Raw genomic sequence first — 25,238 nt, forward strand, 5'->3', positions numbered from 1 at the left:
GTTTCACGAAACCTCGCTGTTTCTAAATGCGGAGCTTCACATTCTACCCTCGGTCCAGTGTGTTTATTTAATCAGAGCTTTCAGTTCATTTCAGAGCCACGTTTACAACTTTCTGAATCGAAAAGTAACACTCAGATACATGAAATTAAATGTTTATGGACATAGGCTTTGGTAAAATAAAATAAAAAATAAAAAAGGTAGGCCTATCACGCATACGAGTAGGTTTGGAGGGAGATGTCACCCCCAATACTTTCTTAGAAATTATCCTTCCAATGACACAAGCAGCAGTGTGAAATAAAACCTACTGATATGCTTGCCGCCTTCTTCCGTCCAAGCACAATTATGAAATCAACAGATTTAGCCAATAGCACCACCAAGTGGTAATGTCTCATATCTCGGTTTCAGAGGGAAAGAAGGCTGAAGTAACTGGCGTTTCCTCAAATACACTTAAATCACCAACTAAAACAGACATCCCACCGCCAGTTCAACTCGAAGCGGTGGAAAATATTAACTTAGTTTTGACACACACACAAAACTATCATGTTCAGGAAACAATAGAGCAGTGTGTGGCATCTGACGCGGTTTCCTCAGCTGCTTCGGTAAAAGTGGACGCGGTCTTAAAAAGTTTCTTGGTCTTTTGTCATGACCTGAACAAATTTTAACACGCAAGCCCTTACAAGATATTCATACATTTTCTACGACGAACACAAGTTGTACTCACGTGCAGAGCAGAGCTGTTCATTTTCCCTTCAAAGAAAACAATAAAATAGAAAAATGTCGATGCTTCAATTCACGACTGCATCAATGCACACCTGAACTGACCAACTCCGTCGTTAGTATTCCGTTAATTCGCATGTCTGTCCTCCTCATTCCTCTCAATTTCATGTTGAAAATGAGTGAAATACTTCACCTTAAAAAAAAATACCGAAACTGCGGTTACATTGAGATAACCGGGTGATTATCTGGTGGCTTCGTTTTAGCTTCTAAGAAACTGTTAATCTCAGTGTCCTGTCTTCGTACTCGCCATTGCTTCCTCCACCAAAATGACGAACCTCCTGTTTTCACTTTTAAGGCCTTATGTGCGATTGCTACGGAGAGAGCAGTCCTCATTTTGCGCTCTCGTATTTATGAAAATTCACTCCATAGAGCGGGACCTTTCGGCTTAACTTCCACTCTCAGTCGAAAGTGTTGCAATCTGTTGCCAATTAAGCCTGAACAACAATGTTACACGGTCTAAATAAAAGTCAATATTTCTGATGGAAAATATTGGATAATAAATATCTCCAAGTAAACATTTGGGACAAGTGGCTTCACAGTTGTTTCTGATTAGTCAGGTGTGTTCAGTCAGTTCCATAGTGAAAATATTGAAATACCAAGCTGTGCACACATATAACCCAGGCAAATGATTTCACATGCAGTGGTTAGTTACCTACCAAAATATGTTCTCAAGGCGTCTGTGCTTCTCCTTGACAAGTAGTCCCGCCTGGACTACTGCAATTCCCTCTTGGCTGGCCTCCCAGTGCCATCAGACCCCTCCAACTTATCCAGAATGCAGTAGCTCGTCTGGTCTTCAACCTTCCCAAATACTCACGTCACCCCCCTGCTTACTTCCCTCCACTGGCTGCCTGTCATGGCTCGCATCAAATTCAAAACATTGGTGCTAGCCTTCCAAGCAGTTAAGGGGTCTTCCCCAGCTTATCTACAAAAAATCATCAGACCCTACACCCCTGCCAGACCTCTTCGTTCAGCCTCCACAGGCCGCTTGGCACCTCCCCCTCTCCGAACCTCCACCTCATGCTCACGACTACTGTCTGTTCTGGCTCCACGGTGGTGGAATGAACTCCCCGTTGAGGTCAGAACTGTAGAATCTCTCCCCACCTTACATTTTACATTTTAGTCATTTGGCAGACGCTTTTAATCCAAAGCGACTTACAAGTGCAAGTGTCTTCAAGCGCAAGCTGAAGACACACCTCTTCAAGCAGCACCTCTCCCCATCCCTCCCTACCTCCCTGTGAACCTTAATTGTTGTCTCTGTGACTTGCTTTGTGTATCAGTATTCTTAGTTGGCTAGGTAAGCAGTGTTTGGACAGTTAACTTTGGTCACTTTCGCCCTGTTGTTTGTTTCTTTGTTCAAAAAAAAAAAAGAAAAAAAGAAATTGGCCCTTGTCCTTATCTTTGTTGTACAGGTAGCAGTTGAAATTGTACTTCCCTCAAGGGTCTTTCAGCGAACTTATCCCTGGTTATGGGTATGCACTTTGTTGTACGTCGCTCTGGATAAGAGCGTCTGCCAAATGCCAATAATGTAATGTAATGTAAAGCTAAAAAAAATGCAGTTTAGAAGTGTGTTTTTGACTCAGAGTAAAACGTTGTTTCACGTCCAAACGCCCATTTATCAGGGGATTTTCTGAGCTCAGCATGCTTCACCGTCTCTTTTTTCTGGCCAGTATGATGCGTTTTTATTTGTTACACATTTGAATTTGTAGAGAGGATAAGGTAAAGTAGCTTGCTTAAAGATACAACGTGATACTCTAACTGGGAATTAAACCTGCAACCTACAGGTTTTAAATGCAGTTCCCTCGAAAGCACACCTTTGCACAAGCCGGGAGAGACTTCCTCTTGCCTAGTAAAATAAAACTGCATTCATATTTATAAACCACTTCACTATAGGCGGTTGTTCACTGAATTTGGTAAAAACAAAATCCTGAATAATTATTCACATTTAAGATAGTGTGAAATATGCAAGTGCACCACATGAGGGCACATATTTCTGTGAACGTCCAGTATACAATTGATGAGTATGAGCTTAATGGAACTGAATAAATGTCCCTTAAACTTAAAGCAACATGTGCTTAATTATTATACCCCAAATAAACATATGTGAATACATTATACACCACTGTACATTAGTCCAAAGTGTTACAGTGATGAGTTGAATAACAATTAATTCCACAAAATATATCACACATTTTACTGAATTCAGTTGTTTTATTACTTTGTGTAAAAATACAAAACAATGGAAAAATATAATTTCAATATTACTAATACAACTGGACTGGAGAGTCATTGATACAAAAACAGACTTTAAGTCGAAGCAAATAATACATTAGTTACATACAGTACAATACTTTACTCTGATAGATTTATATTTGAGGTCTTCCAAAGATTTTCAATTGATCAAATCAGTCAATTGCTAATTTGTTTATTTTAAAGGAGAGTGGGACAGTCCCTAATTTCACGTTTCAGTTCATTCAGACAGGTAGGAAGCAGAGGGACTAAAGACCTGTCTACACCGAGAACTACAACTATAACCACAACTATAAAAATTCACACCATAAATATCAGGAAAAGGAGAGTAACGAACGATATCACTAGGATCAGTCAGAGTGATTTCTAGCTCCTTGAATGATAGAAAACTGATAGGATCAAAATCCATCCAAATTTGCTGTGAGTCACGTTCAAAATGGCAGATGACATAGGCGAGAGACAAAGTTTACAGAATGTTATTGTTCATTGTGATGATGCTCACATCGTTATTGTTACAATCATTGTTATAGTTGCTGTGGGTGAGGGTTAGTAGATGGGTTAGACTCTATGGATGGGTAGGACTGTATAGGGCTGTTCGTATTTTAACACCGCACACAATCTGGAGTGTCGGCCAGAACACTACTTCAAGGCCAGAATGTTCAGGGCAGGAGGGGCGCACGTGAGAGAGGACACAGAATGAGGAGACGGGATTGGATGCAATCACTTGTATTATCCACAAGATATCACAGTGCAACAAGGTGTGTGTATATTCCAGTTCTTTCTCTACATTGAGTAGATGGCTAGTGTGTGGTTCTGAAAATAGAGAGAAATAATAATAAGCATAGGGCTACAACGTAGCACGCATGCATGTGTCATAGTTAACAAGCTAGTCAGCTTGCAGCATCACCGAGCAACAAGCAGGCAAATGACCAGCTAGATAATACCAGTAAACTATGTCCTTACACAGTACTAAGCAAACTAAGCATACAGATAAACCAAATAACACATTTGGCATATATGCGCCTGATAAAGGTCTGTGTGCTGGCACAATACGCGTAATTTAGCAGCTAATAATAACGTCAGCCAACACGGTAGTAAATGCTATAAGTGCGAACATTTTTCTCCCTCGCTTAAACTAGCAACAGGCAATTCACTTCTCCCAACACATTTCCTAGCTTAACATACAGCCTTAACTTCATATTAGAAAACTTACTTCGTTCATAGACGCACACTTTAAGCTACCGGGTATACTTTGCTCAGACAACACGGAGAGCAATGAAGTTGCTACTTCAACAGCGCGCCAGCCAAAAGTAAACAATAGGTCTCGCGTCTTAACGTAGGTGCTGGGAATATCAAATTAAAAGTTCATAAGCATGAAAAGGAGAAATAAACAGAATAGAAGTCCTGAGCCTTTTGTACAGCCGCCCCCAAATGTACAAGTTACATTTGCACCACTCAAAAGGCTACACTAACTTAAACAAGACTCAAAGGGGGTGGCTGCTGTCTTCAGCCGGAAGGGCAGGCAGGATAACCAGCCGGGCGACTGGCCGTGTGTACGTTCTGTCCTTGACCCTTACATCTGCTGACCTGATGTGGCCATCAGGACTAGGGTGAACCTTTACAATGTGCCCAGTCGGCCACAAGGCCCTCGGCAACTGGGGGTCCACGATCATTGCCACAGAGCCCTCTGTGACATCGGCTGGAGATGACTGCCACTTCGACCGGGCCTGCAGCCCAGGTAGATACAGTCGAATGAAACGGGCCCAGAAGTGGTCAGCAAGCACTTGTGCATGCTTCCACCGCCTACGACTGAGGAGCTCGTCCTTGGGGTAGACGACCTGAGGCAGGGACGCGTCAGGCCGCCCCATCAGTAGGCAGTTGGGTGTCACGGGGTCTGGATCGCTGACATCAGATGGAACGTAGCCCAATGGCTTGGCGTTCAGGATCCCTTCCACTTCGATGAGGACGGTGCGGAGGACCTCTTCCTGTAGGGGCTGTGCACCGACTGTGGTGTACAAGGCGGTCTTCACGGATCGGATCTCCCGCTCCCACACACCCCCAAAGTGGGGGGCAGCAGGAGGATTGAAGCGGAAGTCAATTTTCTGTGGGGCAAGGAGCAGCTGGAGGTCAGCGGACATTGCTGCAAATGCCTCGCTCAGCTCTCTCTCGCCACCTCTAAAGTTAGTGCCCTGGTCTGAGTAGAGCTCGGCAGGTCTTCCCCTCCTAGCAATAAACCGACGTAGGGCCATTAGAAAGGAGTCGGTGTCAATCGAGGTCAGGACGTCAAGGTGTACAGCCCTGACAGTGAGGCATTTAAATATTATTCCCCACCTCTTTTCTGTGCGCCGCCCCACTCTGACCTCAAACGGCCCGAAGCAGTCGACGCCTGTCGAGTGGAAAGCAGGCTTAAAGAGACGGAGGCGGGCTACAGGTAAGTCAGCCATTCTGGGGACTGTAGGCTTTGCTTTCCAGCGGCGGCATTCTGTACAAGTTCTTTGGAAGCGACGGACTGCCTCTCTTCCCCGCAGAATCCAGTACGTGCGTCGGATTTCAGCAAAGACACGTTCTGGTCCTGGGTGCTTCAGACGGCTGTCGAAGTCCTGTATGAGGAGGCAGGTTACTGGATGTGAGGGATCCAGCACCACCGGGTGTAGGCTGGTGTACGCCAGATTTTCGGACCGGCGGAGACGACCACCGACCCTGATGAGCTCTCCGGTGACGTCCAACTCTGGGGACAGGTTCAGGAGGCGGCTGCTGCGCTGAACAGGTTTCCCTGCTTTAAGGAGACGGAGTTCTTCAGGGAAGCTGTCTCGCTGTGCCCTGTTAAGGAGCAGTCTCTCAGCCTGGCGGTAATCCTCTGCATTAGCGCAGCTCTCCTCTGTAGCCACCCCATGAAGCTCCTGGACAGTGGCTTGTAGCAGTTCCTTCCATGTGCTATGTTGGAGGAGGTCTGAGTCAGACTGATTTGCAGCTACAGATGTCACACCACAGAAAGTTAGTTTGCGCAACTCAGTGGTATCTGGAGGGTCTCCCACTGCATTGGTAGGGTCAGCAGGCCACTGGTTAGGATCCGTAAGAAGAAAGGAGGGCCCTTGACTCCATCTGTTGGGCCTTACCAGGTCCTGCAGTGTTTTGCCACGGGTGATATCATCGGCAGGGTTCTGTGCCGAGTCGACGTATCGCCAGGTGTGCTGGTTGGTCATCTCTTGGATCTCCGCTACGCGAGTGCCAACAAAGACCTTGTAGCGGCAGGATTCAGATCGCAGCCAGGCCAGTACAGTTGTAGAGTCGGACCACATGACGGTCTTCTGAACCTCCAAAGTGAGCTCATCACTAAGGAGTTTGGAGAGCTGGGCTCCTGTGAGTGCACCACACAGCTCCAGCCGGGGCATTGAGTGCAGATGTCTTGGGGCTACCCGGGATCGGGCCATCACGAAGGCCAGGTGCACGGTGCCATCGTTGTCCACCACTCTAAGATACGCCACCGCACCATAGGCCTGCTCAGATGCGTCACAAAAGATGTGCAGCTCTCTTTCTCTCACTGAGGCAGCGATGGCCTTAGGTGTGTACGGACGACTGAGGCTTACTTGAGGGAGGAAGCGTAGCTCTTCTTCCCAGTCTCTCCACTGCTGGACGAGGTCTGGAGGAAGCTGGGTGTCATCCCATCCTCTCTGCTTGTCCCACAGGCATCTCACCAGCATCTTGGCTCTCGTTGTATACGGCAGGATGAAGCCTAAGGGGTCGTATTGGCTGGCGAGCACCTTGTAGATGTTGCGCATGGTGGGCTCACCATACTGGACTGGACGATGTTTGTACCCCAGCATGTCAGTGGAGAAGTGCCAGCTGAGGCCTAGTGTGGACTCTGGACTGTCTGTGTTATCTTGTGCAAGCCAGAGTTCTGCGCTGTTGGACCTAGCATCTTCGGGGAGGTGGCTAATGACGCTAGGTTTATTGCTGGCCCACTGCCGAAGCACAAAGCCAGCTGAGGACAGGAGGGCTCTCAGCTTGTCCACCAGGTCTCGTGCCGCTGTGCTGGAGGGAAGACTCTGGAGGCAATTGTCCACATAAAAGCATTTCTCAATGGAGTTTCTCACCTCATCTTCTGGCTGGCTGTTATCTCTTGTGTGGCGTTGCAAGGCAAATGTAGCACAGCACGGGCTACATGTGGTGCCAAACGGGAGTACCTGCCATTCATATACTGCCGCCGGCTCATCTTGGCGCAGGTCGCGCCACACAAAACGCAGGAGAGGGCGATCTTTGGGGAGCAGTCGAACTTGGTGGAACATGCTCTTTATGTCTCCACTTATGGCTATTGCATGTTCCCGAAATCTGAGGAGAACTCCCAGCAGCGATGCCCCTAGGGTAGGCCCAGGTAAGAGGTAGTCATTCAGGTTGTACCCTCGATGTTGGAATGAGCAGTTGAAGACAAGGCGGTGCTTGCCATTATGGCTAACAAGGTGGTGGGGGATGTACCATGCCTCATCTCCCCGGTTCAGTTCTGATGGGTCAAGCCTGACAACTGACCCTGCTTGGATCAACTTTTCAATCTCTGCCCGGTACACCTTGGCCTTTTTAGGATCTCTCTGGAGTCTTCTCTCGACTCCCCTCAAGCTAGGGATGACGGCGTCAGGGGTAGCCTGGAGGCGTGGCATATCTTTGCGGCGCAGCAATGGAGTGGCATAGCGCAATATACCATCAACCTCCCCACGGGTGGTGTTGTCTTGTTGCGAGCGCGTCACCACTTTGCTGCTCCTGAGGGGTATGACATCCGTCTGCCAGAGTTTCTCCACATGCTTCATTAGCTCGCTCACCTGAGGGGGGACAGAGGTCAACAGGCACTGCTGTGGGCTGTTCGATCGGCAGATGACACTGGAGGGGCCCTGTAGCGTCCAGCCCAGCCGGGTGTGGATGGCAGCAGGGCCGCCGGGGGGGCCCAGACGCACAGGCTCAGTTGGAGTGACGAGGTGTGGATGGTCACTGCCTATGAGCAGCAGTGGTTGGATCTTCTTGAATGGCTGGAGGGGTAGCCCGGACAGATGCTTATACTTTTTTTGGAGTGCTTCGATGGGGTAAGTATGATCTGCGAGGTCGATGTTAGCTGCTGTGAAGGCGTTGGTGATGCGATAGCGGGTCTTTGGCCAAGCCTTGGGTGAGATGAGGAAGGAGACACAGTTGCCCTGGAGGGTCTGCACGTCCTGTCTGATGGTGCGTAACGGCAGGTTTTCTGGTGTGCCTTGGAGGCCTAATTTCCGAGCAGCTGTTGGCAGCAGCATCGTTCTCTCCGACCCGTCGTCCAATACCGCATAGGTATCGAGGGTGCGGCTGCCGTGGTGCAGGGACACTGGGATGACTTTGAGCAGGATCCGGCTGCCCTCTGTTGGCCGGTCGAGGTAAAACACACTTGTTGACACCTCACCTCTATCCTGATTCACCACTGCCTGTGTTGTTCCCTTCTGCTGCCCCGTATTGACATCGTGTAGGACTTGAAGATGGCGACCATTGCACAGCTTGCAGGGCTTCTTCAAATTGCACTGGGCTGCTTGGTGTGGGCGAGCACAGCGCCAGCATCTTTTGTTGGACTTTATCCACTCCGTCAGCTGGTCTTTGTTGAGTTTACTTATGGCTGCACACTGGCTTAGGTGATGTTCACGGTTATCACAGAAGGCACAGTAAGGTGAAGGCTTACCATTGGTAGGAGAGCTACTGGGAGGTTTAATTTCCCTCTGTGTGTTCTCTGATCCATGCAGCACAGTGACAGGATGTTTTCCGAATTGCTTGTGAGGCTTCAGACTATTCTGGTTGTCTTTGCCTGCTGTGGAGGATAGCTGACCATCGAAATCTTGGCACCAGGACTCGTACTTCAGCCATTCGGCTAGGTCGTTGAGGGTGTAGGTATTGCCTGACTGACTGAACGTGCATCTGCGGAACTCCGTTCGCTGCTCGGGTGGTAACTTGCTGAGCAGGCGAGCAACATGGGAACCGCACTGCAGCTCCACTTCTCCATCAGCACCAAGCGTCTTTAACATACCCACCAGCGACTGGATCTGAAGAGAGAATCTTTCGAAGGCAGCCACATTTCCACGCCTGATGTCGGGTGAGTCCATTACTGTGGCAATTCGCTTCAGCGCTAACTGGTGTGGTTGGCCAAACTTCTCATTCAGAGCCATCATGGTGTCAGTAAAGGGTGTACGGGAGTGGAGGTAAGCGTCAGCAATCAGTTTGGCCTCCTCCAGCTTAAGGTGGTCTGTGAGCACTTGATACTTAAACACTTCTGAGCTGTAAGGGGGTAACAAGTTCTCTAAGGCGATCTTGAGGTGGGCGAACTCACCAGGGTCTCGATGTGAGAGGTTGGGAATGGTTGGACGAGGGCCACGGTACGCTGTGTCCAAACTGGGGCTCTGATAAGATGGCCTTGGGTACAAGGATGGCCAACTTGGTGTGTAGAGAGGGTGCTGAGGAGGCTGTTGGCGGCGTACTGGTGGGTTTACAGGCACTTCATATGGCGTGGAGGTGTACCTGTGTGGTGCTGAAGCCACACCGGACCAGGCAGGAGGCTGTAGCGGGATAGCCGCGGGAGCATACATGGGGTGACTAGCCCTGGTGGGTCTCTGGGCTGGGCCTGCTGGCCGCAGCTGGTCTGGTGTTGACTGGTTCTGCTTGGCTGCTAAAGTGTCAGCTTTCATTTCTTGCAGTTCAATCATAAGTCTGTCGAGGCGTTCAATCTCAGGTTGGTTGCTAGTTGCATCTCCGTCGCATAGCGGCGGTGGCGGTAGGGGCCAGTCATCATCCTCATCGGCTTTCACTGGGTTCAGGTGGTTGTCAGACACTTCTTGTGACTGTTGGAGGCTGCGCGCAGCACTGACCAGCTGTTGCAGGTCTGCGCGGACTTCTTTTAGTTCTTCCAGGTCGGCTGACATACGCTGATGAGACTGCTGAAGCAGGCGCCGCTCATTCTGGATCTCCTCTAACTCTGTTGTGATGACTGCGGCTTGTTGGGTTTCGTGGCGCAGGCCATAACCGGGGGTAAGATGACCACGTGACCTCTCTTCTCCTCCGTCTTGATGTAGCTGGTGGGCTAGCTGTTCCTCCTGGTCATGCAGCAGACCTTTGAGTGCGTAGCATGCTTCGATTTTGAGGGCAGCATCCCGGTTCAGCGGCGGGCGTAGTGGAGTAGAATACTGAGAGGTGAGGGTGGTCTTCTCGGCCGCTCCCTTCATGTGAGTCATCTGTTCTCTGTCGTGTCTGCGCCAGTGCGATCCAAGGCCATGGAGATTTACCTCATAGTCTTCAAAACGAAGAGGGGGGCGTCTGGGGCGCGCACCATAGGCTTCATATCCATGAACATCCATATTGAGCTAGATTGAGTGCAATGTAGATCCGGCTCGAAGGACCATTAATGTGGGTGAGGGTTAGTAGATGGGTTAGACTCTATGGATGGGTAGGACTGTATAGGGCTGTTCGTATTTTAACACCGCACACAATCTGGAGTGTCGGCCAGAACACTACTTCAAGGCCAGAATGTTCAGGGCAGGAGGGGCGCACGTGAGAGAGGACACAGAATGAGGAGACGGGATTGGATGCAATCACTTGTATTATCCACAAGATATCACAGTGCAACAAGGTGTGTGTATATTCCAGTTCTTTCTCTACATTGAGTAGATGGCTAGTGTGTGGTTCTGAAAATAGAGAGAAATAATAATAAGCATAGGGCTACAACGTAGCACGCATGCATGTGTCATAGTTAACAAGCTAGTCAGCTTGCAGCATCACCGAGCAACAAGCAGGCAAATGACCAGCTAGATAATACCAGTAAACTATGTCCTTACACAGTACTAAGCAAACTAAGCATACAGATAAACCAAATAACACATTTGGCATATATGCGCCTGATAAAGGTCTGTGTGCTGGCACAATACGCGTAATTTAGCAGCTAATAATAACGTCAGCCAACACGGTAGTAAATGCTATAAGTGCGAACATTTTTCTCCCTCGCTTAAACTAGCAACAGGCAATTCACTTCTCCCAACACATTTCCTAGCTTAACATACAGCCTTAACTTCATATTAGAAAACTTACTTCGTTCATAGACGCACACTTTAAGCTACCGGGTATACTTTGCTCAGACAACACGGAGAGCAATGAAGTTGCTACTTCAACAGCGCGCCAGCCAAAAGTAAACAATAGGTCTCGCGTCTTAACGTAGGTGCTGGGAATATCAAATTAAAAGTTCATAAGCATGAAAAGGAGAAATAAACAGAATAGAAGTCCTGAGCCTTTTGTACAGTTGCAGTTATAATTATCATTCTTGGTGTGGATGCTCACATCGTTATTGTTATAATCATAGTAATAGTTGCAGTTATAGTTATCGTTCTTGGTGTGGATGCTCACATCATTATTGTTATAATCATAGTTATAGTTGCAGTTATAGAGTTATCATTCATCGGTGTGGATGCTCACATCGTTATTGTTGTGAATCATAGTTATAGTTATCGTTCTTGGTGTGGATGCTCACATCGTTATTGTTATAAATCATAGTTATAGTTATCGTTCTTGGTGTGGATGCTCACATCGTTATTGTTATAAATCATAGTTATAGTGATCGTTCTTGGTGTGGATGCTCACATCGTTATTGTTATAATCAGTTATAGCTGCAGTAATAGTTATCGTTCTTGGTGTGGATGCTCACATCGTTATTGTTTTAAATCATCGTTATAGTGATCGTTCTTGGTGTGGATGCTCACATCGTTACTGTTATAAATCATAGTTATAGTGATCGTTCTTGGTGTGGACAGGCCTGAACAGAGTGGGAAGGAATCACAGCTGAGATGACCATGTTGGGAGAAGCCCTGCCCACTTGGGGGATTGCATATGTGCTTGAGAGTCCAGTGTTTCTATGGAAAGAGGACCTCAAGTGTTTTTTCCAGACATTCTGTGTATGGAATAGCACAACAAACCAAGTGCTTGGTCTAACTATGTGTGATCCAATAATCCATGACATCATCCATGGCCCTGGTCTGGGCCATGCTCATAACAACCCTACAGACTACATAATAGAAAAGAACATACAAACTTGGCTAGCAGTACAAAAATATCAATTTTAGTGGAACTCAAATGCATTCATTTATAAAGGGTTGCATTTTGAAATAAAATATTCTTTTATTGGGGAGACCTGTCCCCTTTTTATAGATACCGGACGATCTCATCTGATCTTTTTTGTGTTGTTATGACAATATGCCATACCAGGGCTAGTACTGACACTAATTTCAGGACATGGATTCTTCAAGAAGTCCATCTGAAAGAGTAAGAGGGAGAGTCACACACAAAGTCCGTCTTCTGAACACAGATACAGACCATCTAATCCTCGGCACATACAGAGATCACGCATGACCGGTACCATCATGGTTTACAGCTCACACACAAGTGAGAATGTATGTTTTCACGTGGTGCAGTGTGTGTACGCACCAGATTGTATGTGTTGTGTTTAAAGGTACAATGGGTAATTTCCAACTTCTAACAGTCATGAAAGCTTGAATTATTGTACAGTATTGCACAATGTTTTGGGACAGAGTGTCGGGCTGCCAAGCCTGTAGGCACCTTTGCACTTGCCAGTTCCAGGAAAGCTTTGGCTGGTGTTGTGGTCTGCTAACAGGAAATCGATTGCCCTGACCAATGTAAATTCTGCCGCTATGATTATTTAACCCAGTAATTAAAGTTTAGTTTGCACACTTTACACTGCTCCAAGGTTTATTCATTTCCAAATTGTTTTGGAATTGGAATTGTTTTCCAGAACATTGCAAGCAAACGTTATGCATTTGTTTCATAGTGTGTGATCAAAAAAATTAATTTGAAGTTGAACTTTTTATAATAATCATCATCCAATATAAATGCACTGAATAGCACTGAACATCTATACCGGTGCTGGTATATTTAATACAGTTTAGTTTTAGAATCTGAAGCAGGTAAATACTGAGGTTTAGGCGGTGAAGTAGAGTGGAACAAGTACAATTCATGCAAAAAGCCACTAGTTTTGTGTTAGCAAATGTGACAGAATGGTTTAGTCTAATAGGCAGACAGAGCCTGAGAGCAGCACAACATCAGCACAGGAGAGTGTTAATGAAAACAATACAGGCAAGTACATTACTGGACCACATGCCCTTTGAGTGCGTTAGGCTATATTGAAGCATTTTGAAGTAGTTTTACTGCATATATGTTTTCATATACGAAGAACCAAGCTAGCAAGTTCTACAAATGAACTACAAATGAGAATACAACTTATTTTTTTAATCACTGAGGAAAAAAGGAGAGCATTTAACAGAAACAAACTTTTCATTTTCATTGATTCAACTTTTGACAAGCAGTGAGTCTTCAAAGGAGTGGCAAAGTGTGGTTTGAATGATTTCCTTTTGGAACTCTTGCAAATAGACTTCAATAATCTTCAATAAAGTTTCAATAAACGTTTTATCCAACTGGCTCCTGGTCAAAGATGTGTTGTCGTGAGAAATATTAAGAAGTGGAGTGGTCGTGCAATCTATGCAAGTTGCCTTAGAAAAGAATAGCGTTTTATGTGAAGGGGGGTACTACTTTTAGATACAGGTAGAACAGCACCCCTGTTCTGACCTGCAATATATTACACAATACTGGAACTGTACTTTCCTCGAGGGTCCTCAACGCACTTGCCCTGGGTTTGATTTGCACTTTATTGTATGTTGCTCTGGATCAGAGCGTCGGCTAAATGCCTCTAATGTAATGTAATGGCTACTCATCCCGTCTTTGAGAGATTATTTAATGTTGAAATCTAAATCGTGGTTGTTTTTAGTACAGTCAGCAGGTAACTGTATAATATTAAAGACCCTGAACATCCACTCTCTTTGCATTTGAAGTGATAACTTGCCACAAGGTAAATATTTCGATTTTCTCATTCTTTCACAAAACATAAAATGCTCATAATTCAAGAGTCCAATTCAATACGTCTGATTGCCTAGATTCTGGAAAACAATCAGTCTGATAACATCCCAATTCAGGCATCTCCTCTCCTCTGCATGATTTGACTACAGAACAGTGCTGCGTAAGAAGCTTTTGAGCCCGTATCAGGTCATGAAGACAAACGAGTCCAGTTCAAACCAGGATGGGCCAGGAAGGTCCAGTGACGGACTGGCAGCCCGTCCAGGGTGCATTCCTGCCTCTTGCCCAAAGCCAGTGCAGTTCTGAAGCGTAAATACAACCTTGAATTCTCTTCGGCCAATTTGACCTCTTCGTTTTTAACCGACGCCTCCGCGGAAGGTTCCGCCCAGCAGCTCAGCAAAGACGAGTGGATTACACAAGTGCTTATATAAGCGCTTAGTTTGGGCAAGCAGAGCATCACTGCACCCAACGGCTGCCTACCACAAAAAAGAGACAAGAAGAAGCGGCGGAAGGTTTGTTGCAAAATGTCAGCCAGTTGGAAGATGGCGCTGGCCCTCCTCGCGATGTCTCTGGCGGTGGCAGACGCTCTGCGGATCATTGGAGGACCCACTGACGCCGATCTGAATGACCCGGATGTCAAAAAAGCCTTGAAGTTTGCTGTGGATCAGACCATCAGTCACAGAAACACTACTTTCCTCAGAAAAATGACAGGTGCAGGCTCGGGCAAGCAACAGGTCAGTTGGCCGATTTTCAAACTGGGTTAGCTGTTCAAACCTGCCATTGTTAAAGAGAGGGGAAGAGATTGGGTTGGATTTAGATTTAAAAACTTTTTTTTATTATTATTTGTTTAGTACAGAGATGTTCAGAGATGCTGAAACCACCCTATCTGGCACCAACAACCATTCCACAGTCAAAGTCACTTGGATCACATTTCTTCCACATTCTGACATTTGGTCTGAAAAACAGCTGAACCTGGTGACCATGTCTGCATGCTTTTATGCATTTAGTTACTGTCACATGATTAACTGATTACATATTCTCATTAACAAGCTAGTATAAAGGACTACCTAATGAAGTGATCACTGAGTGCAGGTGAATAGTTTTGTGGGAAAAGAAAAGAAAATTTGTCTTATGTAACTCACATAGTTGCACTCTTGTTCTTTATAAATTAATGTAATGCGATATTGTATGGTATGGGTGCAGGTCAGTATCCCACATGGTGGGAGTATACCGTTTCTGCTGTAAGAGGGCCGTTAGGCACTGTCCCCACTGCTTATGCATCTCGCATGGTTCTTCACCTGTTCTTCATCCTCTTGAATAAATGAATGTAATGTCAGGTAATTCATGACGCACGCATTGCTTCTGAACGCAGGTGGTCGTCGGCATGATGTACATTCTCTCGGCGACCATGGCCACAACCAACTGTGCAAAGGGCGAGGACGAGACCAAGTGTGATATACATGAAGACCAACGCATCGCATTCGTAATGTTTCTTCATTTCTACCTCCACATTCCCACTCTCTCTGTACACACTATCCATGTTCAGTCCATTTCTACCTCCACTTTCCCACTCTCACTGTACACACTATCCATGTTCAGTCCATTTCTACCTCCACATTCCCACTCTCTCCGTACACACGATCCACGTTCAGGGCAGAAGCACCCTTCTGTACAGCATCATATGAACTTGTTTACCAACACAAACCTGCTATGGACACTTTCCTCTTTTTGTACAGTTTTGTTCATTAGTTTTGCATACACACAAGGTACCAACCACCACCTCCTCCTCCTCCCCTATTACACGATTCATTCAGTCACATAAAACAACAGTCATTCACTTCACAAACTGTCATCGCCCATCACGATCAAGTGATACAAACAAACAAACATTTCTCATAACTTGCTCTCTCTCTCATTTGTTTCAGTACGAGCGATGCACTTTCCATGTGTGGGAGAATCCCTGGCACGGTGGATACGAGGTGCCTGCCGTTCAGTGCGTGGCCTAAGAGCATCAAGAAGAAGAGGCTGCATTGCTGATGATAATCACTGATGATAAGAGTCTCTGACTCCATCAACCTGGGCTAGTGGATACCGAATCAACCACATTTCTTCACCCATATTCTGAAGTCCATTACATTTTTTGTACGTTGTTTGTTATTCATTACGCAAAATTTTGAAAAAAGTTGAGTACAAGCTTTGCAATAAATCATTACATTGGAACTAGTATAATAAATGACTGTTAAAACACTGCAATGTTTCTCTCTAACTTTTCTCAGTTTTCCACTCTGTTGTTTTCCCACAACATAACAAAACAAAACATTATGATGAGAACAGGCCATTCAGTCCAGCAATGCCTTTTCTTACCACTAGAGGGTACGACTGTTTATTTTGCCACACAGTGACCATCTTGGCTATATATCCTAGCATTCTGTTTTCTTTCTTTTCTTTTCTTTTCTTTTTACTGCTACAGCACATAGACTAGGGGGTAATCTTTGATCAAAGCCTTTCAGGTTCTAGTCACTTTTAACTTGAGCACATTCCAAATGTGGAAACCCCAATGTCAGTGCCGCTGCCGTCTCGCTAACAGTCGGCCATCTTGCCTTCATCGAGGGCAGTTTCACGAAACCTCGCTGTTTCTAAATGCGGAGCTACACATTTGACCCTCGGTCCAGTGTGTTTATTTAATCAGAGCTTTCAGTTCATTTCTTTCTGAATAGAAAAGTAACACTCAGATTAAGCTACATGAAATTAAATGTTTATGCACATAGGATTTGGTATCAACACAGTAGGCATATCACCCATATGCGTAGGTTTGGAGGGAGATGTCACCCGCCCCAATATTTCCATAGAAATGATCCTTCCAATGAGACAAGCAGCAGTGTGAAATAAAACCTACTGATACGCTTGCCGCCTTCTTCCGTCCAAGCGCCATTATTAAATCAACATTTAGCCAATAGCACCACCAAGTGGTAATGTCTCATATCTCGGTTTCAGAGGGAAAGAAGGCTGAAGTAACTGGCGTTTCCTCAAATACACTTCAATCACCAACTAAAACAGACCTCCCATCGCCAGTTAAACTCGAAGCAGTGGGAAATATTAGCTTCGTTTTGACACACACAAAACTACCATGTTCATTAAACAATAGAGCAGTGTGTGGCAACTGACGCGGTTTCCTCAGCTGCTTCGGTAAAAGTGGACGCGGTCTTAAAAAGTTTCTTGGTCTGTTGTCATGACCAGAACAAATTATAACACGCAAGCCCTTACAAGATATTCATACATTTTCGACGACGAACACAAGTTGTACTCACGTACAGAGCAGAGCTGTTCATTTTCCCTTCAAAGAAAACAATAAAATAGAAAAATGTCGATGTGTCAATTCACGACTGCATCAATGCACACCTGAACTGACCAACACCGTCGTTAGTATTCCGTTACTGCGCATGTCTGTCCTCCTCACTCATGCTGAAAATGAGTGAAATACTTCACATAAAAAAAGAATACCGAAACTGCGGTCACATTGAGAGAATTGGGTGATTATCTAGCTTCTTATAATAAACATCTCCAAGTAAACATTCGGGACAAGTGGCTTAACAGGTCTGATTAGCCAGGTGTGTTCAGTCAGTTCCATCGTGAAAATATTGAAATACCAAGCTGCGCACACATATAACCCAGGCATATTATTTCACATGCAGTGGTTTGTTCCCGACCTAAATATGTTCTCAAGGCTTCCGTGCTTCTCCTTGACCAAGTAAAGCGAAAGTGTGTTTTTGACTCGGAGTAAAACGTCGTTTGACGTCAAAACGTCCAATTATCAGGGGATTTTCTGAGCTCAGCGTGCTCCACCGTCTCTTATTTCGGGCCAGTATGATGCGTTTTTATTTGTGACGCATTTTAATTGGTAGAGAGGATATTTTACCGAAGCACTTCAGGTGAAGTAGCTTGCTTAAAGATACAACGTGATACCCTAACTGAGAATGAAACCTGCAACCTCCAGGTTTTAAATGCAGTTCCCTCGAAGGCACACCTTTGCACAAGCCTGGAGAGACACCTCGCACAAATCTTCCTCTTGCCTAGTAAAATAAAACTGCATTCATATTTATAAACCACTTCACTATAGGCGGTTGTTCACTGAATTTGGTAAAAACAAAATCCTGAATAATTATTCACATTTAAGATAGTGTGCATATTTCTGTGAACGTCCAGTATACAATTGATGAGTATGAGCTTAATGGAATTGAATAAATGTCCCTTAAACTTAAAGCAACATGTGCTTAATTATTATACCCCAAATAAACATATGTGAATACATTATACACCACTGTACATTAGTCCAAAGTGTTACAGTGATGAGTTGAATAACAATTAATTCCACAAAATATCTCACACATTTTACTGAATTCAGTTGTTTTATTACTTTGTGTAAAAATACAAAACAATGGAAAAATATAATTTCAATATTACTAATACTACTGAACTGGAGAGTCATTGATACAAAAACAGACTTTAAGTCGAAGCAAATAATACATTAGTTACATACAGTACAATACTTTACTCTGATAGATTTATATTTGAGGTCTTTCAAAGATTTTCAATTGATCAAATCAGTCAATTGCTAATTTGTTTATTTTAAAGGAGAGTGGGACAGTCCCTAATTTCACGTTTCAGTTCACTCAGACAGGTAGGGAGCAGAGGGACTAAAGACCTGTCTACACCGAGAACTACAACTATAACCACAACTATAAAAGTTCACACCATAAATATCAGGAAAAGGAGAGTAACGAACGATATCACTAGGATCAGTCAGAGTGATTTTTTTCTAGCTCCTTGAATGATAGAAAACTGATAGGATCAAAATCCATCCAAATTTACTGCGAGTCACATTCAAAATGGCAGATGACATAGGCGAGAGACAGAAAGTTTACAGAATGTTAACGTTCATCGGTGTGGATGTTCACATCGTTATTGTTACAATCATAGTTATAGTTGCAGTTATCATTCTTGGTGTGGATGCTCACATTGTTATTGTTACAATCATAGTTATAGTTGCAGTTATAGTTATCGTTCATCGGTGTGGATGCTCACATCGTTATTGTTATAATCATCATTATAGTTGCAGTTATCGTTCTTGGTGTGGATGCTCACATCGTTATTTTTATAATCATAATTATAGTTGGCGTTATAGTTATCATTCATCGGTGTGGATGCTCACATCATTATTGTTATAATCAGTTATAGCTGCAGTAATAGTTATCGTTCTTGGTGTGGATGCTCACATCGTTATTGTGATAATCAGTTGTAGCTGCAGTAATAGTTATCGTTCTTGGTGTGGATGCTCACATCGTTATTGTTACAATCATAGTTATAGTTGCAGTTACAGTTATCGTTCTTGGTGTGGATGCTCACATCATTATTGTTATAAATCATAGTTATAGTGATCGTTCTTGGTGTGGACAGGCCTGAACAGAGTGGGAAGGAATCACAGCTGAGATGACCATGTTGGGAGAAGCCCTGCCCACTTGGGGGATTGCATATGTGCTTGAGAGTCCAGTGTCAACAGCAAGAAAACCAAGAAGACAATCATCTCAGTTCTATGGAAACAGGACCTCAGTGTTTTTTCCAGTCATTCTGTATATGAAATAGCACAACAAACTAAGTGCTTGGTCTAACTATGTGTGATCCAATAATCCATGACGTCATCCATGGCCCTGGTCTGGGCCATGCTCATAACAACCCTACAGACTACATAATAGAAAAGAACATACAAACTTGGCTAGCAGTACAAAAATATCAATTTTACAGACTTCAATGGCACCCAAATGCATTCATTGATAAAGCGTTGCATCTTTCAATAAAATATTATTTCATTGGGGAGACCTGTCCCCTTTTTACGCGTACCGAATGATCTGATCAGTCTTCTTTGGACCCAGCGAAGAAGCTTTTTGCGTTGTTATGACAATATGCCATACCAGGGCTAGTACTGACACTAATTTCAGGACATGGATTCTTCAAGAAGTCCATCTGAAAGAGTAAGAGGGAGAGTCACACACAAAGTCCGTCTTCTGAACACAGATACAGACCATCTAATCCTCGGCACATACAGAGATCACGCATGACCGGTACCATCATGGTTTACAGCTCACACACAAGTGAGAATGTATGTTTTCACGTGGTGCAGTGTGTACGCACCAGATTGTATGTGTTGTGTTTAAAGGTACAATGGGTAATTTCTAACTTTTAACAGTCATGAAAGCTTGAATTATTGTACAGTATTGCACAATGTTTTGGTACAGAGTGTCGGGCTGCCAAGCCTGTAGGCACCTTTGCACTTGCCAGTTCCAGGAAAGCTTTGGCTGGTGTTGTGGTCTGCTAACAGGAAATCGATTGCCCTGAACAATGTAAATTCTGCCGCTATGATTATTTAACCCAGTAATTAAAGTTTAGTTTGCACACTTTACACTGCTCCAAGGTTTATTCATTTCCAAATTGTTTTGGAATTGGAATTGTTTTCCAGAACATTGCAAGCAAACGTTATGCATTTGTTTCATAGTGTGTGATCAAAAAAATTAATTTGAAGTTGAACTTTTTATAATAATCATCATCCAATATAAATGCACTGAATAGCACTGAACATCTATACCGGTGCTGGTATATTTAATACAGTTTAGTTTTAGAATCAGAAGCAGGTAAATACTGAAGTTTAGGCGGTGAAGTAGAGTGGAACAAGTACAATTCATGCAAAAAGCCACTAGTTTGGTGTTAGCAAATGTGACAGAATGGTTTAGTCTAATAGACAGACAGAACCTGAGAGCAGCACGTCAGCAGCACAGGAGAGTGTTAATGAAAACAATACAGGTAAGTACATTACTGGACCACATGCCCTTTGAGTGCGTTAGGCTATATTGAAGCATTTTGAAGTAGTTTTACTGCATATATGTTTTCATATACGAAGAACAAAGCTAGCAAGTTCTACAAATGAACTACAAATGAGAATACAACTTATTTTTTTAATCACTGAGGAAAAAAGGAGAGCATTTAACTGAAACAAACTTTTCATTTTCATTGATTTAACTTGTAAGGGGTCCATTGACAAGCAGTGAGTCTTCAAAGGAGTGTGGTTTGAATGATTTCCTTTTGGAACACTTGCAAATAGACTTAAATAATCTTCAATAAAGTTTCAATAAACGTTTTATCTGACTGGTTCCTGGTCAAAGATGTGTTGTCTTGAGAAATATTGAGAAGTGGAGTGGTCTTGCAATCTATGCAGTTTCCTTAGAAAAGAATAGCGTTTTATGTGAAGGGGGATACTACTTTTAGATACAGGTAGCACCCCTGTTCTGACCTGCGATATATTACACAATACTGGAACTGTACTTTCCTCGAGGGTCCTCAACGCACTTGCCCTGGGTTTGATTTGCACTTTATTGTATGTTGCTCTGGATCAGAGCGTCGGCTAAATGCCTCTAATGAAATGTAATGGCTACTCATCCCGTCTTTGAGAGATTATTTAATGTTGAAATCTAAATCGTGGTTGTTTTTAGTACAGTCAGTGGGTAACTGTATAACATTAAAGACCCTGAACATCCCCTCTCTTTGCATTTGAAGTGATAACTTGCCACAAGATGAATATTTCGATTTTCTCATTCTTTCACAAAACATAAAATGCTCATAATTCAAGAGTCCAATTCAATACGTCTGATTGCCTAGATTCTGGAAAACAACCAGTCTGATAACATCCCAATTCAGGTTCCTCCTTTTCTGCATGATTTGACTACAGAACAGTGCTGCGTAAGAAGCTTTTGAGCCCGTATCAGGTCATGAAGACCAACGAGTCCAGTTCAAACCAGGATGGGCCAGGAAGGTCCAGTGACGGACTGGCAGCCCGCCAGGGTGCATTCCTGCCTCTTGCCCAAAGCCAGTGCAGTTCTGAAGCGTAAATACAACCTTGAATTCTCTGCGGCCAATTTGACCTCTTCGTTTTTAACCGACGCCTCCGTGGAAGGTTCCGCCCAGCAGCTCAGCAAAGACGAGTGGATTACACAAGTGCTTATATAAGCGCTTAGTTTGGGCAAGCAGAGCATCACTGCACCCAACGGCTGCCTACCACAAAAAAGAGACAAGAAGAAGCGGCGGAAGGTTTGTTGCAAAATGTCAGCCAGTTGGAAGATGGCGCTGGCCCTCCTCGCGATGTCTCTGGCGGTGGCAGACGCTCTGCGGATCATTGGAGGACCCACTGACGCCGATCTGAATGACCCGGATGTCAAAAAAGCCTTGAAGTTTGCTGTGGATCAGACCATCAGTCACAGAAACACTACTTTCCTCAGAAAAATGACACATGCAGGCTCGGGCAAGCAACAGGTCAGTTGGCTGATTTTCAAACTGGGTTAGCTGTTCAAACCTGCCATTGTTAAAGAGAGGGGAAGAGATTGGGTTGGATTCTTTTAATTTATTATTATCTGTTTAGTAGAGAGATACTCAGAGATATTCAAACCACCCTGTCGGGCACATGTCTTCCACATTCTGATATTTGGTCTGAAAAACAGCTGAACCTCTTGACCATGTCTGCATGCTTTTATGCATTTACACATTTAGTTACTGCCACATGATTGACCGATTACATATTTGCATTAACAAGCTAATATACAGGACTACCTAATGAAGTGATCATTGAGTGTAGGTGAATAATTTTGTGGGAAAAGAAAATGAAATTTGCCTTCCTGTCACTCCTTGCCACTCCTGCTCTTTATAAATTAATGTAATGCGATATTGTATGGTATGGGTGCTGGTCAGTATCCCACGTGATGCAAGTATACCGTTTCAGGTGTAAGAGGGCCGTTAGGCACTGTCCCCACTGCTAATGCATCTCACATGGTTCTTCATCTGTTCTTCATCCTCTTGAATAAATGAATGTAATGTCAGGTAATTCATGACGCACGCATTGCTTCTGAACACAGCTGGTCGTAGGCATGATGTACATTCTCTCGGCGACCATGGCCACAACCAACTGTGCAAAGGGCGAGGACGAGACCAAGTGTGATATACATGAAGACCAACGCATCGCATTCGTAATGTTTCTCCATTTCTACCTCCACATTCCCACTCTGTCTACACTATCCATGTTCAGTCCATTTCTACCTCCACTTTCCCACTCTCTTCATACACACGATCCACGTTCAGGGCAGAAGCACCGTTCTGTACAGCATCATATGAACTTGTTTACTAACACAAACCTGCTATGGACACTTTCCTCTTTTTGTACAGTTTTGTTCATTAGTTTTGCATACACACAAGGTACCAACCACCTCCTCCTCCTCCTCCCCTATCACACGATTCATTCAGTCACATAGAACAACAGTCATTCACTTCACAAACTGTCATTACCCATCACTACCAAGTGATACAAACAAACAAACATTTCTTATAACTTGCTCTCTCTCTCATTTGTTTCAGTACGAGCGATGCACTTTCCACGTGTGGGAGAATCCCTGGCACGGTGGATACGAGGTTCCTGCCGTTCAGTGCGTGGCCTAAGAGCATCAAGAAGAAGAGGCTGCATTGCTATAACTTCAATCACTGATGATAAGAGTCTCTGACTCCATCAACCTGGGCTAGTGGATACTGAATCAACCATATTTCTTCACCCATATTCTGAAATCCATTACATTTTTTGTACGTTGTTTGTTATTCATTATGCAAAATTTTGAAAAAAAAGTTGAGTACAAGCTTTGCAATAAATCATTATATTGGAACTAGTATAATAAATGACTGTTAAAACACTGCAATGTTTCTCTCTCACTTTTCTCAGTTTGCCACTCTGTTGTTTTCCCACAACATAACAAAACAAAACATTATGATGAGAACAGGCCATTCAGTCCAGCAATGCCTTTTCTTACCATTAGAGGGTACTACTGTTTATTTTGCCACACAGTGACCATCTTGGCTATGTATCCTAGCATTCTGTTTTCTTTCTTTTCTTTTCTTTTTTACTGCTACAGCACATAGACTAGGGGGTAATATTTGATCAAAGCCTTTCAGGTTCTAGTCACTTTTAACTTGAGCACATTCCAAATGTGGAAACCCCAATGTCAGTGCCACTGCCGTCTCGCTAACAGTCGGCCATCTCGCCTTCATCGAGGGCAGTTTCACGAAACCTCGCTGTTTCTAAATGCGGAGCTACACATTTGACCCTCGGTCCAGTGTGTTTATTTAATCAGAGCTTTCAGTTCATTTCTTTCTGAATAGAAAAGTAACACTCAGATTAAGCTACATGAAATTAAATGTTTATGCACATAGGATTTGGTATCAACACAGTAGGCCTATCACCCATATGCGTAGGTTTGGAGGGAGATGTCACCCGCCCCAATATTTCCATAGAAATGATCCTTCCAATGAGACAAGTAGCAGTGTGAAATAAAACCAACTGATATGCTTGCCGCCTTCTTCCGTCCAAGCACAATTATTAAATCAACATTTAGCCAATAGCACCACCAAGTGGTAATGTCTCATATCTCGGTTTCAGAGGGAAAGAAGGCTGAAGTAACTGGCGTTTCCTCAAATACACTTCAATCACCAACTAAAACAGACCTCCCATCGCCAGTTAAACTCGAAGCAGTGGGAAATATTCGCTTAGTTTTGACACACACAAAACTACCATGTTCATTAAACAATAGAGCAGTGTGTGGCAACTGACGCGGTTTCCTCAGCTGCTTCGGTAAAAGTGGACGCGGTCTTAAAAAGTTTCTTGGTCTGTTGTCATGACCAGAACAAATTATAACACGCAAGCCCTTACAAGATATTCATACATTTTCGACGACGAACACAAGTTGTACTCACGTACAGAGCAGAGCTGTTCATTTTCCCTTCAAAGAAAACAATAAAATAGAAAAATGTCGATGTGTCAATTCACGACTGCATCAATGCACACCTCAACTGACCAACACCGTCGTTAGTATTCCGTTACTGCGCATGTCTGTCCTCCTCACTCATGCTGAAAATGAGTGAAATACTTCACATAAAAAAAGAATACCGAAACTGCGGTCACATTGAGAGAATTGGGTGATTATCTAGCTTCTTATAATAAACATCTCCAAGTAAACATTCGGGACAAGTGGCTTAACAGGTCTTTCTGATTAGCCAGGTGTGTTCAGTCAGTTCCATCGTGAAAATATTGAAATACCAAGCTGCGCACACATATAACCCAAGCATATTATTTCACATGCAGTGGTTTGTTCCCGACCTAAATATGTTCTCAAGGCTTCCGTGCTTCTCCTTGACCAAGTAAAGCGAAAGTGTGTTTTTGACTCGGAGTAAACCGT

The 25,238-nt window shown here is 44.1% G+C and overlaps 2 protein-coding genes across 3 annotated transcripts; both read left to right on the plus strand.

Moving 5' to 3' along the window:
* The first annotated feature begins 14,357 nt into the window (after nt 1–14,357).
* On the plus strand, nt 14,358–16,174 carry LOC133118477 (cystatin-like). The gene is made up of 3 exons (XM_061228520.1): nt 14,358–14,660; nt 15,299–15,409; nt 15,852–16,174. The coding sequence occupies exons 1-3, from the start codon at nt 14,451–14,453 to the stop codon at nt 15,930–15,932; spliced, it is 402 nt and encodes a 133-aa protein (XP_061084504.1). The 5' UTR covers nt 14,358–14,450; the 3' UTR covers nt 15,933–16,174.
* Nucleotides 16,175–21,959: 5,785 nt separating this feature from the next.
* LOC133118743 (cystatin-like) lies at nt 21,960–23,700 on the plus strand. Of its 2 annotated transcripts, none has more exons than XM_061228928.1 (3): nt 21,960–22,281; nt 22,878–23,009; nt 23,059–23,347. In XM_061228928.1, exons 1-3 carry the CDS (start codon nt 22,072–22,074, stop codon nt 23,131–23,133), a joined length of 417 nt encoding a protein of 138 aa, XP_061084912.1. In that variant the 5' UTR covers nt 21,960–22,071; the 3' UTR covers nt 23,134–23,347. The 2 variants fall into 2 exon arrangements, with proteins under 2 accessions (XP_061084912.1, XP_061084913.1); XM_061228929.1 differs by lacking the exon at nt 23,059–23,347 and adding an exon at nt 23,374–23,700 and having other exon boundaries at nt 21,970–22,281; nt 22,878–22,988.
* Nucleotides 23,701–25,238: the final 1,538 nt, after the last annotated feature.

The sequence above is a fragment of the Conger conger genome, chromosome 18 (assembly GCF_963514075.1).
Source record: "Conger conger chromosome 18, fConCon1.1, whole genome shotgun sequence".
Taxonomy (NCBI): Eukaryota; Metazoa; Chordata; class Actinopteri; order Anguilliformes; family Congridae; genus Conger; species Conger conger.